Source organism: Thunnus albacares, chromosome 18, assembly GCF_914725855.1.
Source record: "Thunnus albacares chromosome 18, fThuAlb1.1, whole genome shotgun sequence".
Lineage (NCBI taxonomy): Eukaryota > Metazoa > Chordata > Actinopteri > Scombriformes > Scombridae > Thunnus > Thunnus albacares.
The window spans coordinates 25,698,985-25,722,264 of NC_058123.1; the positions used below are offsets into that span (position 1 = coordinate 25,698,985).

Here is a 23,280-nt window from a genome sequence, read left to right on the forward strand (position 1 = left end):
TTTAGTCACAATAATCTTTATTTTGCATTTTCTTTCCAGCTGATAAAACAATCACTCACAAAGTACAAAATTTTACAAAATATTTGAAACAGAATCAATAGCTTTGTTAACTTTTCTTCTTCTTTTTTTTTTTTTTTTAAATACCTCAAAAAACAAACAAAACCATCAGTTCTTTTACCTCAGCAGAGGGGTGAGGTCTAATGTATACACCTGTGATAAATTGATAACCTGATGACACAAACAGGATGACTGGACAGCAAGTACCTGTTCTGCTGTTTGTATCCACTGACTGTACAGTCTAGTGTTCACCCGAATCACCAAAACAACCTTTAGACTGTATCCTGCCTCGCAGATAGTTTTGACATATCTGACTCTGTTTTTTCTAGTGAAGAAACAGTTTCCAGTGTAACAGGGACACCATGTCTGGAAATACAGGAAATAGAAGGCAGAAATCTGAAGATCTGGACGGATGAAATCTGTATCTGTATGGATAGAAACCACTAGAGTGAAGTGATGCTTTTTTGTGATGCAGTTAATTCAACCTGTCTGTATAGGCCATAAATTCTCAAATAGTTTTCTTTACCTAAACTACAAAGAGGAGCAGGTCTCTATTTGAAGACATAGAGACGTCCTTCTTCCTCAATAGTTCTTGTTTTACACACATTTGACCATATTTTAGTAAGAAGCTTCCCTGGTTATTGTTTTGTTCTTGTTTTAATTTGCTGTTAATACAAACTCAACACTTGTCCATGTTTACATGTCGTCTTGATTCCGCAGCACTGATACATCACTACAACAGTCATGTCATACTCATCACTGCATGTAGAGTCAATGATACTCAACACTTCCTGAAGATATTTTAGACTTACAAGAAGTGAAGATTGATTAACTCAACAGCGAGTGAAAAAACGGCAAAGTATAAGTAATTTAAATTAATTACTAAAAGAAAACAGTATGTGTGTTGAAAAAGAGAAGGTGAGTGTGACATGACTGTTGCTCTGATGAATCCGTGCTGTGATGTACAAAATCCCAAATTTAGGACATAAACTATTACAGTACATCTGATTCCAACACCCCTCAATGTTTGTAGCAACTAGCCTTTATTTATTTATTCAGCCCAGTTACTCCACCCAGCTCTGATGAGACTTGGCCATTATCTGAAGGCTTTAATAGTGAATTGGTGTGAAATGTACAGTTCATGTATGATAAAATTGAACTCTGCTTCAGTCATCTATGTATTTTAACCTGTTTTGCTGGTAGCATCACCTCATCTTTCATTATTCACAGATATAATCCTCAACAGTTTCCAGACAAACTCACGTCCATTTATCCATCAGTGACTGAAATCAAACAACAGCGTTCCGGGTCGTATCCACTTCCTGATAACATTCCCATCTGCTGCTACAAACACTCAGTCTTGTTGATGTTCTATGGAAAAAAAAATGAGTCACTGCTGCACAGGAAGTGATGCGCTTCACGGGAAGAGTTTGTTTGAAATAAGAAGTCTCTACTTGTTCAGATTCTCCAGCAGGATTTCAGCTCCTTTGTTGTTGCTGATGCTGCTGAGCTCTGACGTGATGGACTTCAGCGCTTCCTTCACCTCCGCCGCCACGGACTTGTCACAGCTGTTCAGGAGGCTGCGCACAATAACACAGACAGATACTTACAAACCGGACACAACCACATCTTCTCTAACTTAACCTTTAAGTAACAGCATTGCATCACAAGTGTGTGAGTCTGCACACTGACCTGCAGAGCACCATGGCTCCCCTGTTGGCTTTGACCCAGGTCTTCAGTTTGTCCATCCCCACAGTGTCAACCAGTATCCTGCCAAACCGCTCTGACAGGGCGGCCGAGGCACGCAGGAACAGGGAGAGAGAGGAGAAGGGACAGTCATTAATCTTTTCACTTTTATTTACTGTCACCAGGATGGCTGAGTTTCTGTCTTATCTGTCTGTTGGCAGGAAATCTGAAAATCTAAACTGATTTCAATGCATTTAGATGGAAAGTTGGGCCAACGATGAACTGAGTAGTTTTTTGGGTGCAGTAAGCGCCCCCATGTGGCCGTTTATAAATCATTTCACACTTTCACATAACTCCTGGACAGGCAGAAAAGCAATATGTGTTCAAAAATAGTTTCACTGAGTTTGATACTTTAAGATCTTTCACTTGAATACCTGTTAGTCTTTGAAAACACACACAGGGTCATTTAACAACACTTGTTTTTAAGGTATCCAGAATCTTCAAATATTCCTCCGACCATCTGAATGGAAACATATTCTGCACATATTTCTGTTTTACGACAGGATTTTTAATCCATTTCCTAAATTGTGATTATATTTCTTATCCAGGTGCCAGATATTACAAACTGTTTTTTAAGACACAACAACACAAAGATGTAAATGTAACTGATGATAAAACTTTTTAAACTAGTGTTCACGTCAATCAAGTTGAGCATGTTATTTACAGCTACCTTATTTTTGTTTAGATTAGAAAACAAGAGTCAGGACTTAGTCAAATCTTTTTTTATCGTGCAGCAGATGGAATATTTTTCATCCAGATGGTGAGCAGAGTCTTAGTGGAAATACTTTCAGAGCAGCGCTAACATGTTGTTAAATGATGGACAGCTATTTATTTTTCAGAGTGACAGATGCTCTGCTCTGTGACTCAGATGTAAAAACTAGAGGAACAAACTGGGGCTCATTAGCATCAAGCAAACAGGTGAGAAAAGAAACTAGCAGCTGTGCAGCTGATTAGTTTATTTTCATTACAGGTTAATTATTCAGTTCAGTATCATTTGTTAAATTTAGACATGAAGTGATTCATTTGCAGAATGTTTCAATTTGATTCAGATTCATCACAATTAGTGGGAATTGTTTTTTTGTGAGGGCGTTCTACAGTGGATGAAATGTGAAATAATATAAATCATATGGGTGGATGGGAAAGAGTTCACTCAGTGTTTGTATGATTGCAGCGTTGGTCATGTGAAAATAACAATACTGTGCATTGTGTGATTAATGAAGCGTGCTTGTTTGTTGGATAGTAGTAATGTCAACATCAGTCAGAAACAACATAACATGAACTGAGACCGTCAGCTAACTGGAAAGAAGGAAATCAACCCTAAAATTATTGGGATGATTTTGCAGAACAGTTGGCAGAGATATAAAGATTTTAAAATTTGAAACATATGTGTGTGTGTGTTTGTTTGTTTACCTTCTTTGCCGGCCTCTGACAGTGTGAGGTCCTGCTCTATGAGCCATTTCAGCACCAGGTGTCCTGCTGGATGTTCGGCCATGTGAAGCTACAGAGTGAAGAGCAAGAGAGACTCAACCAACAGTCACAGTCAAACCTCAGTACTCTTTTAGTACTTGAAAACTGTCAAGTACTGGAAGTTGGCATCAAATGTTGGATCAGATTCATAATCTTGTTCATGTATTCTTTGATAATTGCTGATTTACATAATTAAGATTTTATTTAGTCAAAGTTCTTGTTTGGCTGCTTGTGTTTCGACACCTGATAACTTTGGTTTCTTTTGTTAAATGATAAAGGGTTCAAAGCAATGCAGTTACTGAAGCTCTCATAATTACATGAAACTATCGGTTTCTCTACTTAATAAGGTCGGCATGATAACATGCTCACAATCTTCACTTTCTGATGTTCATCAGGTAATATTCTAGAACTGCAACAATGAATATGAATATTTATTTTGAATATTATCAAAATCAATTGGAACTATTTTGATCAAACTTCAATCATTGTTGAAGTCATTTCTCAAACAGTTGATGGTTTCAGCTTCTCCAGTCGGAGCATTTGCTGTTTTTTTTCTGTCTTAACATTAATGTAACCTGAACATCTTTTGGTTTTCAACTGATGGATGAAAAACATTAAACATTTGATGACATCACCTTAAAAAATGTGAAAGGTGTTTTCATTGTTTTCTTTTATACAGCAAACCATTAATCTGTTTATCAAAACAATAACCAGTACATTAATCATTTATAAAAATAATCATTAGTTCAAAATGTTAGCATACTAATACACTAAGCTCATATTCATTTAAGTTAAATAACAACCAGCAGTTTCATACTTTTAGTTTTTCTGCACTACATGAGTTCATGTGACTTTTGTTTTGAAGAGCTGCTTTATGCAATATGAATATAACCAAAAGAGCAACTTAACGTTTTCACACAACACAAACTGATGTTTGTGTTGTTGCCATCAGACAACATTTAAATCTCCTCCAGAGCTACTGAATAATAAATAATTCCAGGATTTATTAAATATTAAATGAGCAACAAGAAACACACAGACAGTCTGTTCATGAAGCTGCTGACTGCACTGAAGAGAAACTTTCTGTTTCTGGTTGGAAAATGATGAACCTGTTGATAAATTACAGGACTTATATTCATCACACACACACACACACACACACACACACACACACACACCTCTCCTTTGATCCCTCCCGGCACTAACTCCTGATTGGCCATCTGAGCCACGGCCGTCATGGCGGGCCGCAGGTCCCCGCTGGCTGACGCCAGGATGTCACTGACAGTGACGCTGGTGGCCTTATCCATCACCATGGCTGATGTGTTTTCAGAGAGATAATTCAGCAGCGGAGGGGAGACGACTTCCAGCAGCTCCTTCCTCCGAACCGCTGTGTCCTTTTTACTGATGAGAGAAGCACAGAACTCTTTCATCATTTACATCCATCCTTCCTTCAGGCTGATGTTTCTTTCAGTTCATTTCTATAAATATATATATATATATTTGTGGAGACTTGAAGCTTGCTGCAGCTAAATAATGCATGTGTGTAAAAGCTGTTACCTGTGTGTGTTTCCGTCTCCTTGCTCCAGCACCTTGATGATCTCAGGCAGGAGGTGAGCCGGGTCTCTGGGGCTCAGCAGGTACAACAGCACCTTCTTACCATATTTATTACTGATGACCTCATCCAGAGACGCCAAGATCTCCTGAACAGGTGGGAAACAGGTGATGTCATCATACAGTACGAGTGTTTGTTTAAACAGTGACTGCAGGTGTCCTAAAAATCAAACAGGATTATCACTGAGTGTCATAATGCATCATGAGATCAGACTTACTGACAGAACGGCCTGTTTGACCAGCTTGGTGTCGTCCACACAGTCGAATATGGCCAGAAGAACCAGATGACCAAACTCCCCCTGAGGACAAGTCAGCAGGGTTGAACAACAGGAAGTGTGTGATCAGATATTTCTGATCTTTTCTTCATTCCCATTTGCTAATAATATACTGTCAGCTTGTTTCTATTCATGAATGAATGAGCAGTAGTGAGAACTCACCATGGCAAACTTCACCATGTACGTCTTCATAGTTTTGATGATGACTTTTCTGTCCTGAAACATGAAACAAAAACCTTTTACTCAAAACAAAGACGTGTTTAGTTACTTCAGCTCTTTTATTTCCTGCTATTGAGAGGCTAAAGCTCTTAATGTAATACAGATATATGTATATGAGGTGTGGAAAGTGCCGATCTAAGGATTACAGGGACATGAATAAGGAGGAGTCTATACTTTCATCACAGCCTGACTGTGTGGAATTTTGAAAGGGATTCATAGCGAGTGTAGATGAGAGACTGATGGCAGGAAGTGCAGCAGCTTGACAGCAGTGTATAATAAAAAGTTTCCCGATATGATATTTATTTTTATGTATATTGTTTTTTTCCTAGAGTACAGGTAATGCACACATGTAGTGAGATATGTTTGTCAGCTGAGTAATCCGCATGAAAGCTTTTCCTTTCATTGTGTTATGTAATGTTTGATATAAATGTGCAGTGTGTTGTTTAATATCAGTAACTGAGCCCTGTTCATAGTTTACAGTAAAGTTAGAACATATATCAGGCGGTATACCTGTGGCATACATTACTTGAGGACAATGTATATATGAAACATTACACAGACATGTATGTTGCAGACACCCTTACATGTCACACTGAAGTCTGCTTCACCAGATTATGCATGGTACTATTCACACCTCATACATGCACTTTATTTTACCTGCAACCGCACTTTATTTGGCTCTACAGTGTCTGATGTGGGTCTAATTTTCCACTTTTAGCCAGCATGGCTTTGGCTTGTAGCTTTAGCTTTTTTCATATTGTTAATGTTTTTATTGCTGTTATGTTTTGGACTATAGATTGTTGTTCCTTGTCCTTGGTGTAGTCTGGTTATCTGTGTTTGAGTCTGGTTTCAAACCAAAGTTGTACACACACCTTGGCCGTTCCGTGCCACAGACAGTTCATGGCCACTCGTGCTCCATCGTGTGTGTGAGCCATGTAGACCACAGACTCTCTGATGGACTCAATCATCTCCTGCTCACATCAGGAAGACACAACATAAACCAAAGAGAAGAAACAGGTTAGTGAGGAATACAGTCAGCACTAAATAAACATCCAGTTTTATTAAGTTGTAATATTTAATTTAATTTCTTGTTTGTTGCTGATAGTTCTACCTCAGAAATATACTTCTGTACAAATATTTATAAAACATTATAAGCTGCTCACCGTTCTCTGTTTGTCAGGTGCAAACAGGAAGAAGTCCAAGAAAACTTTGTGGACCAGAGAGTGTTTGATGACTTGTTCTCTGAAACACAACAACAGATGCTGTGGTCACATGAGGGAATCTTTGTCTTTTAAATACTTTATTGATAAGATGCTGAGATTCAGATTGCTTTTCAAGAACCATGCTGGAAGAAATGCAATATGAACATGATGAATTCTTTCATTTTTCTTTTTTTATTCCCTTTCTTATTTGAAAATAGTCCTCGTCCATATTTTCAATTTAAGTGCAAATATTGATTCATGAAATTAGACATGTAAAAGGGGGATTGAAAGCTGCACATATGAATTCATATTTAAGTTTGCAAAGTTTATTACTTTTAACTTACACAATAAATAACTGAACGTTCTAGCTAAACAAGCAAGAATTCATATAACCAATCTAATGTGACTAACATCTGACCATAATCATGTTACAATCTCAATCCAAACTTCCCAGCAGCAGCTTTCACATTTGTTCTGGTCCATTCTTAAAGCAAATCTTCATTTTTCCACCATAAAAATAACATGAATCACATCCTTTCCTTCTAAGGAAAGGATGGAACTCCTTTCCTTCTCTGTCCTTTCCTTTTAAGGGCTTGCATTTCACAAAATAATTTGTGTGTTTGTTTGTTTTTCTTGATCTCTGATGTAGACCTGCAACCAGCCATTATTTCTCCTTTTAATCCTTCAACCATAACATGTCAGAAAACTGATAAATTGTCCATCATAAGTTCCCAGAACACAAGCTGACAAATCAAATGATAAATGAAAGATATTGAATTTATAAAGCTATAAAACAGCAACAAAAAGCTTGAACTAAAGAACTTTTTTGGTGCTTTGCTTGATAAATTACATAAATGATTAATCAATTATAAAAAATGTTCATTCATTTTCCATTAATCAGAACAACCCACTGACTCTGGTTGCTAAACTGATAGTGATAAAGCATGAATGAAAACTATTTCTCTGCACAGATCAGTTCAGTTTAAACTTTCTGTTGGTGTGTCTGCTCTTTGTGTTTGAAATGTTTGGTCTTACTTCTGGGCCATGGGAGTGAGAATCTGCTTCATCTCGTCGATGATGTTGCTCAGCTTGTCGGGGTTCTCCTCTGCAACTTTCTCGATGGTGTTACACACCGAAGACTGCAGAGAAATGTTCACAGCCGGTCAGTCGGCAGATATTTCACACACATAAACACAGTGACTCCCGCCGTAGGGAGGGAGTGTAAGAGTCAGTAGGTGTGTGTGTGTACCTTGCAGACGGTGAAGGTGTTTCCGTACAGCTCCTCAGTGAGCATGAGTCTCTGTGCCAGCACGGCTTTGTCGTTGTAGGCGTATTCGATGATGGACGAGGCGGCGGCGTGACGGAGCATCGGACGCACGTGACCTTTAAATGTTTGCATCACACTCGCCAACAGCTCCTTGTTCCTGTTGAAGAAGAAAACACACACACACACACACAGTTCATACAAACATGTCCACTTGTAACTAAACACAGTTTACTGACTCCAGATCACCAACACACAATCAATACACAACAAACAAGTAGTGACACCTACATTCAGTTTTCATTTTCAGTGCAATACTTTGATTTTTTCCTTTTTTTTTCTTACATTTTGATTCTTCGTTTATGGACAACATATATTTATAAAATGCAACATGTCATGAGTTGACTCACCCGTACATCAGCAGTTTTTTCACCACATGTTTGCCGTACTGTGACTTACACAAACCAATCACATCATCTGTAGGAGGAGAGGAAAAGATGCAAAAATAAATAATATGATAATGCAGGTTATTCATCTGTAAAAGAATAATTGAACACCTTACATATTTTAGAGAAAGTGGAAGTTATGTGAATAAACATCAAATTATTTCTACCCAACATACTGAGATCTCCACTGTCACATGTGACTAAATGGAAATGACACCAACATAAAATTAAATGTGTTTGAAAGACTCTTCTTCTCTCTGTGATATTATCTATGATACATGTCCAGGTTAAAAGTAGAAATAACATATTTCTAAAGAACGATTTAAGTTGTTTATGTTTTCTGTGTTAATCAGACTACAGTTAACACTCATTAAATTAACAAATATAATTTAAAACTTGGAAAGTTCTTAATGATGGTGAACCAGGCATTTACTGTGTACCTTTAATGTTGTAAGTAAACCACAAATATGAGTTCCAGATGTTCCAGATCACACAATCATGTCTCACACACAGCTGATCAGACTTTTATGAAACAAGGGAAACAATTCATCTCATTGCTGCTTTTCAGTAAAAGACGGCACTGACTGATGAAATGTGTCACTGCAGCATTTGTCTGCACATCAACACACATTCTCGCTCAGTGTCCCACAACGACTGACTCAGTAGCTAGAAGTTTGTGTTTCTCTCAGAACAGAGGAGTGAAGCAGGAGTTTGATTGAGTAAAGAAAAACTTTTCTGCTCACCTTTGAGTTCCTCAAACACTTCCTGTCTCTGCTCGTGGCTGCCGAACTGGATGAAACACTGCAGCACTCGCACAGAGTCGTGAGCAAACGCCATCTGGAGGTAGAAGAGAACAACAAGAGTGAGGCTTTTTATGTCTCCATGTTTCCACATCTCAACTTTTTATTATTATAGACAAAACTACAAATAAGACCCAAGTTGTAATAAACCAGAATTATCCTTTAAAATAGGTGCTGCTCAATGTAAATCAAGCAAAAATAAATCCTTTCGAATGGTACATTTGCAGATTTTGAAGTGGAAATGTTCAGTGAGTGAATGGGAGCTGGCAGCAGGAAGCAATATGTTTATGTTTGTTTGGAATAAACTGCAGCAGAAGAGCTGATACAGAGAAGAGCATCACCAACAGAAACAGAACCCACAGAAAATCTTACAAAGAGTCGCAGTCCTACCCACACTGTTTGATTGACAGGTGACAAGATGCCGACTAGACACACTTTAGTGACACACAGCTGATCTGCTCTTTCAAACAAACAACAATTCTGCAGGAAATGAGAGACGCTCACCTGTTTGATCTTCCCACGGATCAGATCATGAAGCTGCTTCATCAGTTTCTTCTTCGTGTCCTGGTCACATTTCTTCCTGTTGACACACACACACACATACACAAACCATCACCATCTGTCAATGAGTTTATAATAGCAGTAGCAGATATATTATACTCAACGTCACACATTAAATGATGAAACTTTCACTTTCTGTTTACTTCAAAAGCTAAAAAAGACACAAAGACAGCCAGGCTTAGGGGGTTCACCTCCCACTCTCTGTGTGTGTGTGTGTGTGTGAGTGTGTGTGTGTGTGTGTGTGTGTGTGTGTGTGCGTGTGTGTGTGTTTGTGTACCTCCTGAGGTCTCCCCACACTTGTTTGGACTGACAGATGATCTGGAACATGTCCTTCCTCTCCGCCTCCTGCCTGCTCTTCTTCAGATCCTTCTTCCTCTGCTGTCTGTTCTTCTTCAGCTCCTCTTCTGTCAGCTCCCTCTTTTTCGGCTTAAACTCGCCTTTCTTCATCTTCTTGGCCCTCGGACCTGCTCGCACACACATGACATTTCAGTAATAATCACGACGGACAAAAGATTCAAGTGACAGAGAAACAAAAGTTCAAGTTGCATTAGTATTTCTTTGAGCAGAGCGCAGAAACAAGCAGCAAATCACAGGCTGTGAGAAGTTTTTGTTTTGTCTTTAGATTGGCAAATTCTCAAAGAATGGACATATTTTATGATATGCTCCCCGATTTTGTGCTATAGCTAGATAGACTGATAGATGCTGCCCAAAATCTCCTCCCAGTTGACTGTTAGCAGCTGTGAGTCAATCAGAGCTGGTGTGTTCCTGCCACTAGGGGCCATGCTTTCTTGATGTTTTTCCTTTGTTTTTTTATATTTCTTGTTGGGGACTAACTATGAATTCAGGAGGAACATGATCAGCAGCAATGAGAAGTAAAATACTTCAAATATGCACACATACATATCCACATTATAATCTCACAGACAATGATGAAGATGTTTACTCACCGTCTCCTCCTTCTTCATCTTTGGCTTTAAATTGCGACATTTTTCTCTTGTTCAATCCCTTCCCATCTTTGGAAAACCCAGGTTTGTATTCTCTCTTGCCGCCATCTCCACTCTTGCCCGGTTTGCCTTTCCTTTCTGTGCTGTTGAACGGTTTAAAGGGCTTTTTACCGCCTGGTTTTCCACCGAGTTTGGTCCCTATAGAGTCTGGACAGAGTGAGACACGCAGATGACAAAGCTGGTTGAAACTGACGGTGCAAGTAGCGTGTAGCTGGTTATACACGGCTTACCTTTCCCTTTCTGTGTGAACTTCTTTCCACCTTTGGGGGAGAAGGGTTTTTTGGGTTTTGCCTCCATCCTAAAATGTATCCAAGAAAGAAACAAACAACAGCAGAAAGAGACAAATAATCAGATATCTGCGCTGCGTAACATTTTACATTCCAAAGTCCCACATATTTCCAGGCTACATTTTTAACTGGATTTAAAGGAGGGGTTCACAACGTTTTCAAAAATCTATTAAAAAGTTTATCTGCAGCTGATATGAAGCTTCATCCAAAATGAGTCAAATCAAGTAGATATCTTTCAATGTTACAGTCTTTTTAATGACAAAGTCCCTCTTTTTGTTACTATACTTCTACCACTGCTCAACAGGGAAACACTGTCTGTGGAAACATAAAGAGGGAATTTGATGCTAAAAAGACTGTAAATGTGTCAGATATCCACTTGATATGACTAACTCAGACTGCTGAAGCCTCATATAAGCTTCACATCAACTTTTAAATGACTGTGGACACACTGTAGATTTTGGCCTCCATCACTTACGTTGAAAGCACATTTGAAGTATAGTATAGTCAGTATGAACAGGAGGAATGATTACAGTGAAGAAAACCTCTTTCACTGTTCATATGGACATCTGACTGTCGTTTTAAGACTAACTTGAAAAATTGTGAACCTGTCCTTGAAGGAGATTATCTGGTCTAATAAGACATTTAAAGATCAACGTGTCAATTTCGTGTCTACATATCAGTATGAAGAGCTTTATATAAAAAAGAAGAGCTGTTTACAACAGGCAAATGTAGAATGTTCATCAAATCTAAACATATTAGGTTCAGCATAAAGATAAACATTATTATTATTTGATAATACACCGGCAGCTACACGGTATTTCTACTGGCTGGTCCCATTTTATCAGACTCATACACGTCAGTGAAACTCCACTAAACTTTTGTCAGTTGTTCTACCTTAAGTTCTTAAAGGGAGGTACTGTTAAATAATCCACCAACAACATGAAAACAGCTAACTTTAGCCAACGACTCATTAATGAAAACTCTGAAGACTATCTCATGTTTGATACTTGATTAACATTTTTTACTAGTAATGACTTAGTTAAATTGACATTTTATTGCAGCACATTTATTCATATGTGATTATTTTAGACTGTTAGTCGCTACTTTTACTTACTTATTTTCCCCTCGAGCTAGTTAGCTAATAACATAAAGAAAGCATGTCAACAAGTATAACTGAACTACAGATAAACGTCTCGCGGTTCTGTGTTCTGTTATTTATACTAATAACGCTCCAATAACACAGTTTACAGCATGTTTACTGGCGTTACTTACACTTCTGCTGCTCACACACGCTGCTCCTTCTGTCCATGCGTTCTGTGACCAACACGGTTTACGGCACACAACGTCCAATCACATTCAATAGTCGTTGCCGTAAAACGTAGGTGGTTGCGACAACTCTTTATCGCCGAAAAGTGGTAGAAAATGTTGCTTTTACGGTTTATATTTCATCACATACACAATTCTTGATCTGTCCAGCAGTCTCATACAGTATTACAACAGCGTAGTTCTATATCTGTGAGTATTATTATATCCGCGCGACCGTGAAGCGGCCATGTTTGTTTACAAGTCGTACTTAAAGGGCCAGACATCGTCGCTATGGTTACAGTGCCCCCCCCCCCCTTCAATTTTATTGACGAGTCAAATGCAGAAATATATGTGAATTCAGAAGTTCAGAGCCTCAGAACCTAAAACAATTATGATGTTATTTTGATATCAACTGAATGATTATAATTATTACATCATTATAATTATTCAATTTACTTCAGATTTACTGTCTTTTTGACCCCAAGTTAAAGCAAGTGAAAAGATCAGGACAACTGTAATGAACCATAGACTATAATGAACACAGCAAGCTTGGGGTCGATGACTACATTAACCAGCAGGCTTTGCAGCGGGATGACTTTCCTTGTTGCCTGGCAACGCTCCCAAACTTAAACAGCTACCATTCATTTAGAAGGTAATAATAAATATCAGTCAAAGTTAACGTAAAATCTTGATACGGAACAACTGAAAATCTAATTACCAACGCTGTATTTTGCCATTAACAAAGTCAGTTTACTCAAGTTGGAAATATACCTTCGAATATGTTTATTTTACAGATAAAAATCCAAAGGAAGCAGATGATTTAACAGCAGAAATGTCTGAAGAAAACACAGCTAATAGTGTCGGTGACCAGGCTGAGATCACAAAGACAGCTTCCCGGGAAAACACTGCAGGTAGAGGACATAATAATACTATCACTCATAGCTGAAGAGACCATGTCAACAAGAGGCATTTGAAATAATCAATAGTGAAGCAGTTGAAGTGACAGTCGAAATACGATTAAAGCTACTGAAAGAAGTTGAAACGGCAGCTAAAATGACAGTTTAAATGAAGTGACACAGACTCAGATGAAGTATTTAAACATTTAAAACACTGAAACATCAGTTGGAGTGAATTGTTTAAATGGACCTTGAGTTAAGATTATTTTCTATAAAACTACTATTCCCAAGGTCAAGAATGAACTTTCACCCTCATATTCCATAACAACCGAATAACTGTGTACTGAACTTTAACTATACCTCTGTGGTGCAGCAGTGAAGATGAAACAGATGATGCCGTAGTATAAAAACATTTTTCTGTAGACTAGAGTTTGAAAGTTGAATATTAACTTTTACCCCAAATTGTTCAAAGACGCATTGTTTCTGAAAGTCTTTACTTGATCAATGTTTTAATATTTATTACACTGATGTGTTCTGGGCAAACTATTTATTCATTAAGTCTCCCATGACCTGATGTTTTTGATTGTGTTGATCACAACCCAGACTTTAAAAAAAAAAGATTTATTGTAAATAAGTATAAGAAAAGCAATTTGCCTGTCTTATATTGGCTGTTTTTGAGTTAAGTCATTGACAGTGGGTTGAGTAATGAAAGCTGCTGTCTATTGTTTCCACCCTCACAGGATGTGATATTGAAAACTCACTGACGCAGCAGGAGGATGAGGAGGAGTCCAGGCGGCTACCTGCAGACATGTACTACAAGTATGAGGAGCTTCACTCCAGACCGTCCATCACACCTGACTCTGAAATCCCAGAGAACCTCCTGCACCTCTCGTATCCTTCTTTGAAAAATTGTTTCATGAAAAACATTGCACACCACAGTTCTTATTCAGCAAGTTCAGAGAAATGTATGCTGTTAGTAGTGAAAATAAAGCCTATAGGAGAGGACTTTATAGCCTTTCATCACAAAAATGGACCCTGTTCTGATCTGATTCAAGAGTTTAGGTCTTATTTTCGCTGTTTTCTTTGAAGAGGACATAGTTTTTACTCCTGTTTGTCTGTTTTTTTTAGCTGTTATTATTATTATTATTATTATTATTATTATTATTATTATTATTATTATTATTATTATTATTATTATTATTATTATGTAGGACTTTTGGTAACATAATATAGTAATCTAAAGTAAATTTTGTGTAAAGCTACAGTGAATCTGATCTTGAGCCTTAATTCGTTCTGCATCAAGTCACACCTTTGGCTATGACAGCGGGCGCAGGGCGAACCTGCAGCTGCTGGATGACAGAACTCTGATCTTTATAGCAGGTAACCTGCTCATCCTTCTGGATGTTTCCACTAAGGAGCAGAGATACCTCCGCTCCTGCAGTGGAGGAGGAATCGGCTCCATCACGGTAAGAAGGCTGGAAAACTATGTGAGATGTAACCAAGGAGAACATACTGAGGCTTCAGTCAGTGTGAGACTGACAGCATGAAACACTGATGCAAGAGAGGAATAAATAAAAATATACTTTATATCACAGATAACCATTATTTACAACATACTGTGGTGTTTTTAGCTTGTTGGTTTTTAGTTTTCACTGGTTTCTTTGCAGATTGATGTTTAAAAAAGCTGTATTAGAATCACCACACAATAGCTATTAGATTTGTCCTTCTATCTTTGTGTGTGTGTGTGTGTAAAGGCACACCCCAGCAGGCAGTACTTTGTTGTCGCAGAGAAGGGAAACCAGCCCAACATCATAATCTATGAATATCCATCGTTACAACCGTACCGCATCCTGAGAGGTAAATGGGACAAAGATGCTTTTTTTTTTGTCAAGTTTTATTTCTCTGTCTTGTCTCAGTGATGATCATGTTTAACCTGCGTGTCTGTAGGCGGTACAGAACGGGCGTACAGCTTTGTGGATTTTAACCGTGATGGGAGTCTGCTGGCCAGCGTGGGCAGCGCGCCCGACTACATGCTGACGCTGTGGGACTGGAGGCAGGAGGAGGTGATGCTGAGCTGCAAGGCCATTTCTCAGGAGGTCTACCGAGTCAGCTTCTCCCCGTACAACCCGGAACTACTCACATCATCAGGATCTGCACATATCAAGTAAAGTTCATTATGAATCCTCCCCTGTTTTAAGACTGCTGTGATTATTATCAGGCCCACATCTGCATTCAATTCAGACTTGTTCCGTATTGGAAGTGTTATGACTTTTTTCATGACTTATGCATAAAAGTGACTCGGGCACTTATTCAGACATGAGACAATTGCCACCACATTTATGTAATGAGGTGCATGTCTAAAAGTGGCTACTTTTGAGGTCTTTTGCGACTCATTTGAGAGGCTTCATCAGTTTCAGTGCCAAAACATCTTCAAAAGACAACCTCCAATGACTTCAGACATCAGAAGTTGAATTATCACTTACATTGAGATTGAATATGTTAATTTTTTCATATAAGTTGAAAATACCTTCTTTCCTTCACTCTGCAAGGTTCTGGAAAATGGCCAGCACCTTCACAGGTCTCAAACTGCAAGGACTTATAGGACATTTTGGGAAAACTGCAGCGACTGATATTGAAGGCTACGTGGAACTACCTGATGGAAAGGTCTGTGCCCTGCTGTTCTGACAGGCTGGTTTGTATGAAAGTCAGGAAAATCTGGAAATGCTTTGAAAAAGACTAGAGAGGAATCTACAGTCATGCTAGCAGCTCTGTGAGGTCGTACTTATTTTTTATGAGAACTGCTGTTTGAACGGTCAACAATCAACTTTCAATCTCAAAAATATGTTGTGATTTAAAAAATCATCTCTTTGAGTCAATAGAGCTAACTGTTACTTTGTCTTTTGCTGTCAGGTGGTGTCTGGCTCAGACTGGGGCAACTTGCTGCTGTGGGATGGAAACGCCATCAAGGTGGAGATCTGCCGTAAGGGGGGGCGGAGCTGCCATACGGGGCTCGTCCAGCCGTTTGCTCTGGAGGATGGACAGCTGATGACGTTCGGCTCTGACGGAGTGGTCAGGGTAAGATAAATGCAGTCACATGACCTCGCTTCACTGTTAGAACACGTCTGTCAAAGTTTTTCTTATAAATGATTATTTGACTGCTGAAACACCTGTAACTCTATAGTTACAGATACATATATATTAAATTAGTCATATTTCCTCAAATATATTTACAGTAAAGCTCTTTGTGTTAGTGATGTATATGATGAGAGTTGACAACAGTTTCCAATCTGAAAACATTCTGTATACAAATTAAATCTTTAATTTTAGCTTTTCAAAGAGATAATTTGCCCCTCTTGGCTTTCCTACTAAGAATAATTGAGCAGGGGTGATTATCCTCATGGAGCATGTGTGTAATCTGTATTTTTATGATGAGTTTTTTTGTAACTCCTCTCTGTCCCTGCAGGGCTGGGACTTCGAGAGCATTGACACTGCTGACAGTAACAGCGATAGCAGCAAGTTTGAGCTGGAGCCCATGAATGAGATGGTGATCGGACACAACGTCCGCCTCTCCTCTGTAGTGAAGAGCTCCACGCCTGACTCCTTTCTCTGGTTTGCTAAGGTTAGAGTGCAAGAGGTCAAAGGTCACTAATTAAAACCTTGATCTGGCCTCATCTCGATCAAAAATCCAAACCTGATCTCTTTGCTGTGTGGTCTTGCAGGATTCCAGCGGAGCCATTTGGAAACTGGACCTTTCATTCACCTACACGGTGAGTTTCCTCCATTGTCACCTGGGTTTTTATAGAAGTGTTATGTGTATGTTATATATGATTTTTTTTCATTAAAAATGTCCAGCTTTGGTGTCACTGTTAACATTTCAATCTTCCTCTAGAATACTTAATGATATAATCTATGACTGATGTACAACAAACTCTCTGCTAAACCTTCTTTTATAAAGGAGGTTCACAGAAATATAAATAAAGTATTTGGTCATTCTCAAATATTACAGAAAATCCAGTTGAAAATCAGTTTTAAGTGATATGCACCTAAAAAGTCAGGGTATTTTTCTGTACAAACAAAAAAAAAGACAAGTCTTACATGTATAGAACTTTCTGCATGCCACTGTACTATAGATGCAAGCTGCCTTCTGGCCCCGCACTGCCCTTCCAGTGTCTTCTGTACTAAACAAAATTGTGCATAAAGCACAATAGAAAACAGGGCTGGATGATAAACTTAATTTATTGAATAAGCAATGTAATTGACCTAAATCTACTCAGAAAGTGAATTTTCAATCAAAAAATTCTCCAATTTTATACATAATTCAACTGCCAATTACATCTAATCAGAAAGTCATCAGTAATCAAGTTTAGAATCTATATCATCAGATGTAATAAATTGTTGTAATTAACACAGTGTGCTCATCCAGTGTAATCATAGTTTTTGTATCATCTGTGTGAACAGACTCCTGATCCAGAATGCCTGTTTTGCTTCCATGCCGGAGCGATCCAGGGCCTGGACGTGTCGAGGAAAAGCCACATGATGGCCACGACTGCTCTGGACCGTGAGCGACACACATTTCCACACCTACACGCACAGATGCTTGCAAACACACTGACACAGACACTATTACAGCGTCTGTTCCTTGCTCTCCAGGTTCAGTCAAAGTCTTTGACTTCCTGGCAAAAAGAGAACTGACCACCAGCCGCTTCAATCAGGGTGGAACTGCACTCAGCTGGGCCCCAACTTTGGTAAGCGTGTTCATATGAAAATCACAGACCCACTTGAATCATGCTCCTACATACAGTATAATGTGTGTTGACATTAAAACCGACCCCTGATGTTTGTCTTCAGGTGAACCAGAGTGGAGGATTACTGGTGACAGGCTTTGAGGATGGGGTGGTCCGCTTACTGGAACTGTATGATCCTCAGAGACTGCATGTTGTCACCGGGCGCAGCCCCAAGGGAGATGCCAAGCTGCGCCTCAAACAGGCCTTCAAACCCCATAATGCTCCTGTAACTGCTGTCGCATATGAGCGAAATGGAGACATCTTAGCCACAGGGGTAAGAGGTTTTCCAGGAAAACTTTGAAGTCTTTCAGAGGAATGAATGTCTTTAACTTAAAGGAGTACTTTGGTGATTTAGCATTGCACGTCTATTACATTGTTGGACTCATGATGGACATTTAAAAAAAGGATCAAAATCAACGCAGCAGAATCAGAGATATCATCTTTTTTATTCCATGCATTGTTCTTCTTGGTACATACATTACCCACAATGCAACTCAACTGCCGACAGTTTGGGCGGATGTGTTAAGCTAGTAGCTAATGTAGCCTCAAGCTGCTAGGCTCAGTCAGTGATGATGGCTACAGAGGTCTGCTAACCTCACTTCCTTACTCCACAACACCAGATTCTCACACTTGTAGTCTTCAGCCCCAAATGACACTGCAATTTATCAGATTTCAAAAAGCTTTACACAACTTTTTTCACATACGCATCAGTACTCCCCAAACACCTGTAAACAGACTTTGATGTGTAAAATTGGTGGAGTTCCCCTTTAAGCTGTGTTGCACTTAATTTCAGTAGTAAATAGCATAATACCGGAAACCAGTTTTCCACAGTCGGGAGTTAGTCTGAGGACTTTCAAAGGTAAAAGAACAGAAACAATTGAAGAATAACACTTACGTCAGTTCAGGTATTTTCTTCATTTTGTTAATTGTCTCACCTTTCTGACCTCTCACCCCTCCTTTCCATGCTCAGAGCTCAGACTGTACTGTGTTCTTTTTCACTGTCGGGGAAAAATACAACCCCATCGGCTTTGTCCGCGTTCCCGGGCCGGTGCAGGCGCTGGAATGGTCACCTCATTCCCACGTAAGTCTGGTGTCTGTCCATCGCTGCTGTCAGAAAGGGAAGAGCTCATTATAATTTACCCAAATATCTGTGTGATGGAAAGTTAATGTTTTAATCGATGTCTTCTACATTTTTACCCAGAATGAAAACAGGCTGCTCATCCTGTGTCAGAGTGGTCACGTGGTCGAGGTGCACAGCCCTGATCCAGAGGCCCAGACGCCGACCAAAACCTTCCAGCTGCCTGAGCTGCCCAGCAGATGCTTCCGGTTCAGGAGCATCAAGTCTCGAATCAAGGTCTGAGCTTGGCCAGATGGTCTGTTTCTTGGGTTTTCATTGAATACATCAGTTTTTATGCCCACATTACATTATTCTTTCCTCCATTTCCGGCTGCATGATTTTAGTGGAAATAACTTCTAGGATGAGACATTGATCTGGAAGCTCAACATTCCAGTTCAGCCATAAGTAGTTTCATCATGTTCACCCCAGTGATTCCTTCATTTCAGTCTCATGAGTCTTTTTCTGTGCATTTGTGTGTGTGTGTCAGAGAGAGGAGGAAATCGCAAGACGTCAAGCCATAAAGGAGAAGAGGGAGAAAGAGAGAGAAGAGCGGTTGAAAAAGTCAAAGCAGCCAGACTTAGATCTAGAAGAAGAAGAAGAGGAAGAAGAGGAAGAGTTGCCTGCTATTTACATCCCTGACCCTCCAAGTCCTCTCTACTGTGGCTTCTACTCACAATCTGGACAGTTCTGGCTCTCCATGGTACACACACAGAAACACATATGTATATATTTCTTGTGAACGTGCAATTTATATCTCAACAATCAGCAGACAATGGCAATTTAGGAGCTTTAGGGAAATTACATAGCAACCAATCAGCTGAAATCAACTGAATCAGTCAACTTAAACATCAATAATGAAGATATATTAGTTAAGGTATAGCAACAAATTAAATTACAACACTTCATCAGAGATTAATTTTTCTCTTTTCTCTTCTTCAGGGAGGTTTTGATTCAGGTTTCTTGTATCACTGCAAGTTCTCTGAGCAGCAGGATGAGGATCCAGTCCAGCGGCAGGATGAGCCCTTTGACTTCCTGCCTGTCCAAAACGCAGACAACAACCCCATCCGCTCCATCACCTTCAGGTAAGGAATTGGGAGGAATTTGATTTGAACGTTGAAAAGTGGGCGCATCATAATGAATCATAGCTCTGTGCTGCTAAAAGTTGACCAGGGATGTGATGTAAATGAGGGGCTAAAAAGGCATTTTTCATTTCACTTCAACTTTGAATAAGCTCAGGTCTGCCTCTCTCTCAACTTGTTTTGGAATCTGTCCCCTAGTGGCCAAAACATTTAATGCAGCTTTAAATGTGTCAGGAGTCACAATAGCAAAACTGTTTTAAAAAATCAATATAAAATAAAAAAATTCACTCTGGCAGAAAAAGTGTGAAATAAGGCAAATCAAGGAACATTTTAGAAGGTAAACACGACAGCCTCCTTACGTAACACTATAACCTGTATAAGGTGGAGGTTGAAGTGTCCTACCTGGTGTTTTGTTTTTTGGTGTTTCATAGCTCCAACAGGCAGCTGCTGCTCTGTGGCATGCACTCAGGGTCCATCAGGGTTTACCCTCTGCAGCCCAGCGACCACAACCTCACCTCCATGCAGGCCTACTGGGAACTGAGTGTCCACGACAATCACTATGGACACCTGCGGTACATCCGCTGTAGCCATGACGATCACTTTGTGCTTACAGCGGGAGACGATGGGAACATCTTCTCCTTCAGCCTGCTTCCTCCAGAGGAGCTACAGAAAGGCCTGCAGAGAAAGAGGGCCAAGGTTCCTTCACCCAGGGTCAGTCGACATTTTACCTTTTCTTACCTTTTCCATTTTACATTCATATTTGTTTGTGCATTTAAGCAGGAAATATGGCAACAAGACCAACAGTCAACATCCACACTAGTGGCTCTTTGAGGCTGTAATTAGGCACAGCAGTGCTTTGAGTTAAATGCAAACATCAGAATGCTAACATGCTCACAATAAATGCTGATGTATAACAAGCATAATGTTTTATTCATTCCATTTTTCAATGTTCACTTTGGAAAAACACGTCAAATGAATAATGTAAAGTTTACTATGTTCACCATCTTAGTTTAACATGTTAGCATGCTAAAATTTGCTGATTAACACTAAACATAACATAGAGCTAAAGCTGGTGTCATTGACATATTTGGAAGTATTATATTAGACAAATTGAAATTTTGAATTGACGATGGTGCCAGTTGAAAAGTTAAGGGATCAAGTTTTTATAATTCACCCTGAAGGGGACATTACTGTCTGGACTAAATGTCATAGCAATATATCTTATAGTTATTGAGACATTTCACTAAATGTCAACTTCATGTTGGTACTAGAGGAAATGTCAGAAATGTCATTAGGAAACACTGTCAGGGGCGCCATGAATTTTTGTAAAAGATTTAGTGCCAATCCATCTAGTAGATGTTGAGATATTTCACTGGATAAGTGGAAACTTTGACCTGGTGGTAATGGCAGATGAAGAATCAGGATCAGAAATCATCCCCTGAGAACAATGAATATGCAAAATTTCATGACATTGCATCTATTCGTAGTTGTCGATACATTTCCATCTGGACCAAAGTGTTGGACCATCGGCCTTTGCCATCCCTAGAGCCACGTCTTTAGCTTGGCTGAAAACATCACATAACTGTTTACACCAGGTTCTGGATGTACCTTGCATCCCTTTCCATGGGAGAGATATCTCTCCTCTTGTGCCCCTACTGAGTTTGTTTTATGAACCTTTTCTGACTTATCTAAATTAGCTCTAGGGTTAAAGGATGTTGCATGTTGAACAGATTGTAAAGCCCTCAGAGGGAAAGATTTGGGGTTTTTGGGATCTATTAATGAGACTGACAATGACAATGGCAACATGTCACACTCAGTGAGGTTTTTCTCTTAAGAATAAACAGCCTATAAAATATTTTTCAAAACTCTTTCATTATCCTCACACAGCAGAGAGGACATTCAGTGTTTTGAGTGAGATTTTTGTCATGTTTTTGTTTTGTATATTTTCCTGATATTTAGCTTTCCATCCTGATGAAAACTGAATTTAAAAGGCATCTAACTGTGCAGTTCAGGTGTCAGTTAAGTGTTAAATGGTGTCATGTAAAAGAAGAGCCTGTAAAGCAGATGGAGGGTTACAAATAGATGCTTGTAAATGAATATCAATGAAAAGTTATCATTTTGTTTATTATTCTAACAGGTGGGTCTTGAGAATGAGGCGTTGGCTCAGGACATTGAGGACCCAGCAGCCTACAGGTGAGAGAGAATAACCTCTTATTAGGGATATATTTTGTCCTTCTCTTTGTCTCTGACACTTTTTTCATCTCTCTGTTTGTAATATTATTTGTACTGCAGATAACTATACTGTTTGTATTTTCTTTTTCATTATTTATATTTATGGATTTTCTTCAATTATGTAGCTCTAAAGCACATCTGAGGATGTACATGCTGTTCTTGGTGATTATGAAGGTTTGACGTACTATGAGTTTCTAACCCTCGCTCCCACTCTGACTCCCTCCAGCATCGAGACGGCTAAGCAGAAGCTGGAGAAGGACCGTCTGCGTCGTGAGGTCGACCTGAAGATTTCAGCGAAGCGAAAAAAGCTGGTTGAGCTCCAGAAGAAGTTTAAACAGCTGCTCAATGACAACCAGAGTCTGCCAGAGCATGTTCGCCTCAAACCTGCGGTACACACACATATGCACACACACATACACACACCTGGGTTTTACTTGTCATCTGGTCTGACAATTTATGTGGTTTATTATCTATGTATCTATTATCTGATTTAGTTTTAGAATAAAATTAAAAGACGCACCTGAAATGTGACTAGAATCAGAAATACCACTATCGTTCTGTTTAATGGACAAAAATAGTTTTTTGAGGTCATCAGCTGGGAAGTTGTGTGAGTATATAAGTTTTATAGTTATAGTCCAGTTCCAGAGTGTGGGTGTACCTCCCATTTTTAATAATAATCCAGTAGAATATGTCAGTTTTTCTCATTTTTTTCTGCCATTCGTGTGTTAACTAATCACTGACCTTAATTGCTAATTAAAACTGCGTCATGTTCAATAATTCACATGTTCTCACTGTTCTGGTTATAATTTGATGATCAGCCATAGTCACAACCACTACATATTCATGTAATAATTGTAGTCATCAGCCTTTTTGTGTTTTATAGTTTGGTATTATAGCAAATGTGCTGTAATATTTCTATAATATCTTG

General features: G+C 39.1%; 2 protein-coding genes and 1 long non-coding RNA gene across 4 annotated transcripts in view; 1 reads left to right on the plus strand and 2 right to left on the minus strand.

Moving 5' to 3' along the window:
• pum3 (pumilio RNA-binding family member 3) lies at positions 1 to 12,296 on the minus strand. Of its 2 annotated transcripts, XM_044333401.1 has the most exons (19): positions 12,212 to 12,296; positions 10,883 to 10,950; positions 10,596 to 10,799; positions 9,926 to 10,112; positions 9,592 to 9,667; positions 9,031 to 9,124; positions 8,252 to 8,318; positions 7,827 to 8,001; positions 7,613 to 7,716; positions 6,539 to 6,617; positions 6,248 to 6,346; positions 5,319 to 5,372; positions 5,100 to 5,180; positions 4,828 to 4,970; positions 4,449 to 4,671; positions 3,214 to 3,301; positions 1,750 to 1,840; positions 1,511 to 1,637; positions 1 to 1,429 (listed from the first exon to the last, which is right to left on the minus strand). In XM_044333401.1, exons 2-19 carry the CDS (start codon positions 10,947 to 10,949, stop codon positions 1,412 to 1,414), a joined length of 1,977 nt encoding a protein of 658 aa, XP_044189336.1. In that variant the 5' UTR covers position 10,950; positions 12,212 to 12,296; the 3' UTR covers positions 1 to 1,411. The 2 variants fall into 2 exon arrangements, with proteins under 2 accessions (XP_044189336.1, XP_044189337.1); XM_044333402.1 differs by having other exon boundaries at positions 1 to 1,637; positions 12,212 to 12,295.
• On the minus strand, positions 1 to 17,766 carry LOC122968294. Its single transcript, XR_006398803.1, has 3 exons — positions 17,756 to 17,766; positions 11,545 to 11,549; positions 1 to 816 (listed from the first exon to the last, which is right to left on the minus strand). It is a non-coding gene; the product is annotated as an uncharacterized LOC122968294 (long non-coding RNA).
• The window catches only part of LOC122968291 (cilia- and flagella-associated protein 44), a 20,411-nt gene continuing 9,509 nt past the window's right edge, over positions 12,379 to 23,280 (plus strand). The window contains exons 1-21 of the mRNA XM_044333400.1: positions 12,379 to 12,454; positions 12,730 to 12,896; positions 13,039 to 13,155; positions 13,881 to 14,031; positions 14,444 to 14,606; positions 14,895 to 14,997; positions 15,088 to 15,304; positions 15,690 to 15,804; positions 16,051 to 16,215; positions 16,604 to 16,759; positions 16,860 to 16,907; positions 17,599 to 17,698; positions 17,791 to 17,885; positions 17,989 to 18,198; positions 18,895 to 19,005; positions 19,126 to 19,278; positions 19,529 to 19,741; positions 19,981 to 20,123; positions 20,552 to 20,831; positions 22,258 to 22,313; positions 22,579 to 22,741. Of these exons, the coding sequence (XP_044189335.1) occupies positions 13,077 to 13,155; positions 13,881 to 14,031; positions 14,444 to 14,606; positions 14,895 to 14,997; positions 15,088 to 15,304; positions 15,690 to 15,804; positions 16,051 to 16,215; positions 16,604 to 16,759; positions 16,860 to 16,907; positions 17,599 to 17,698; positions 17,791 to 17,885; positions 17,989 to 18,198; positions 18,895 to 19,005; positions 19,126 to 19,278; positions 19,529 to 19,741; positions 19,981 to 20,123; positions 20,552 to 20,831; positions 22,258 to 22,313; positions 22,579 to 22,741 (2,721 nt within the window). The 5' untranslated portion in view covers positions 12,379 to 12,454; positions 12,730 to 12,896; positions 13,039 to 13,076. The remainder of the gene's footprint in view (positions 12,455 to 12,729; positions 12,897 to 13,038; positions 13,156 to 13,880; positions 14,032 to 14,443; positions 14,607 to 14,894; positions 14,998 to 15,087; positions 15,305 to 15,689; positions 15,805 to 16,050; positions 16,216 to 16,603; positions 16,760 to 16,859; positions 16,908 to 17,598; positions 17,699 to 17,790; positions 17,886 to 17,988; positions 18,199 to 18,894; positions 19,006 to 19,125; positions 19,279 to 19,528; positions 19,742 to 19,980; positions 20,124 to 20,551; positions 20,832 to 22,257; positions 22,314 to 22,578; positions 22,742 to 23,280) is intronic.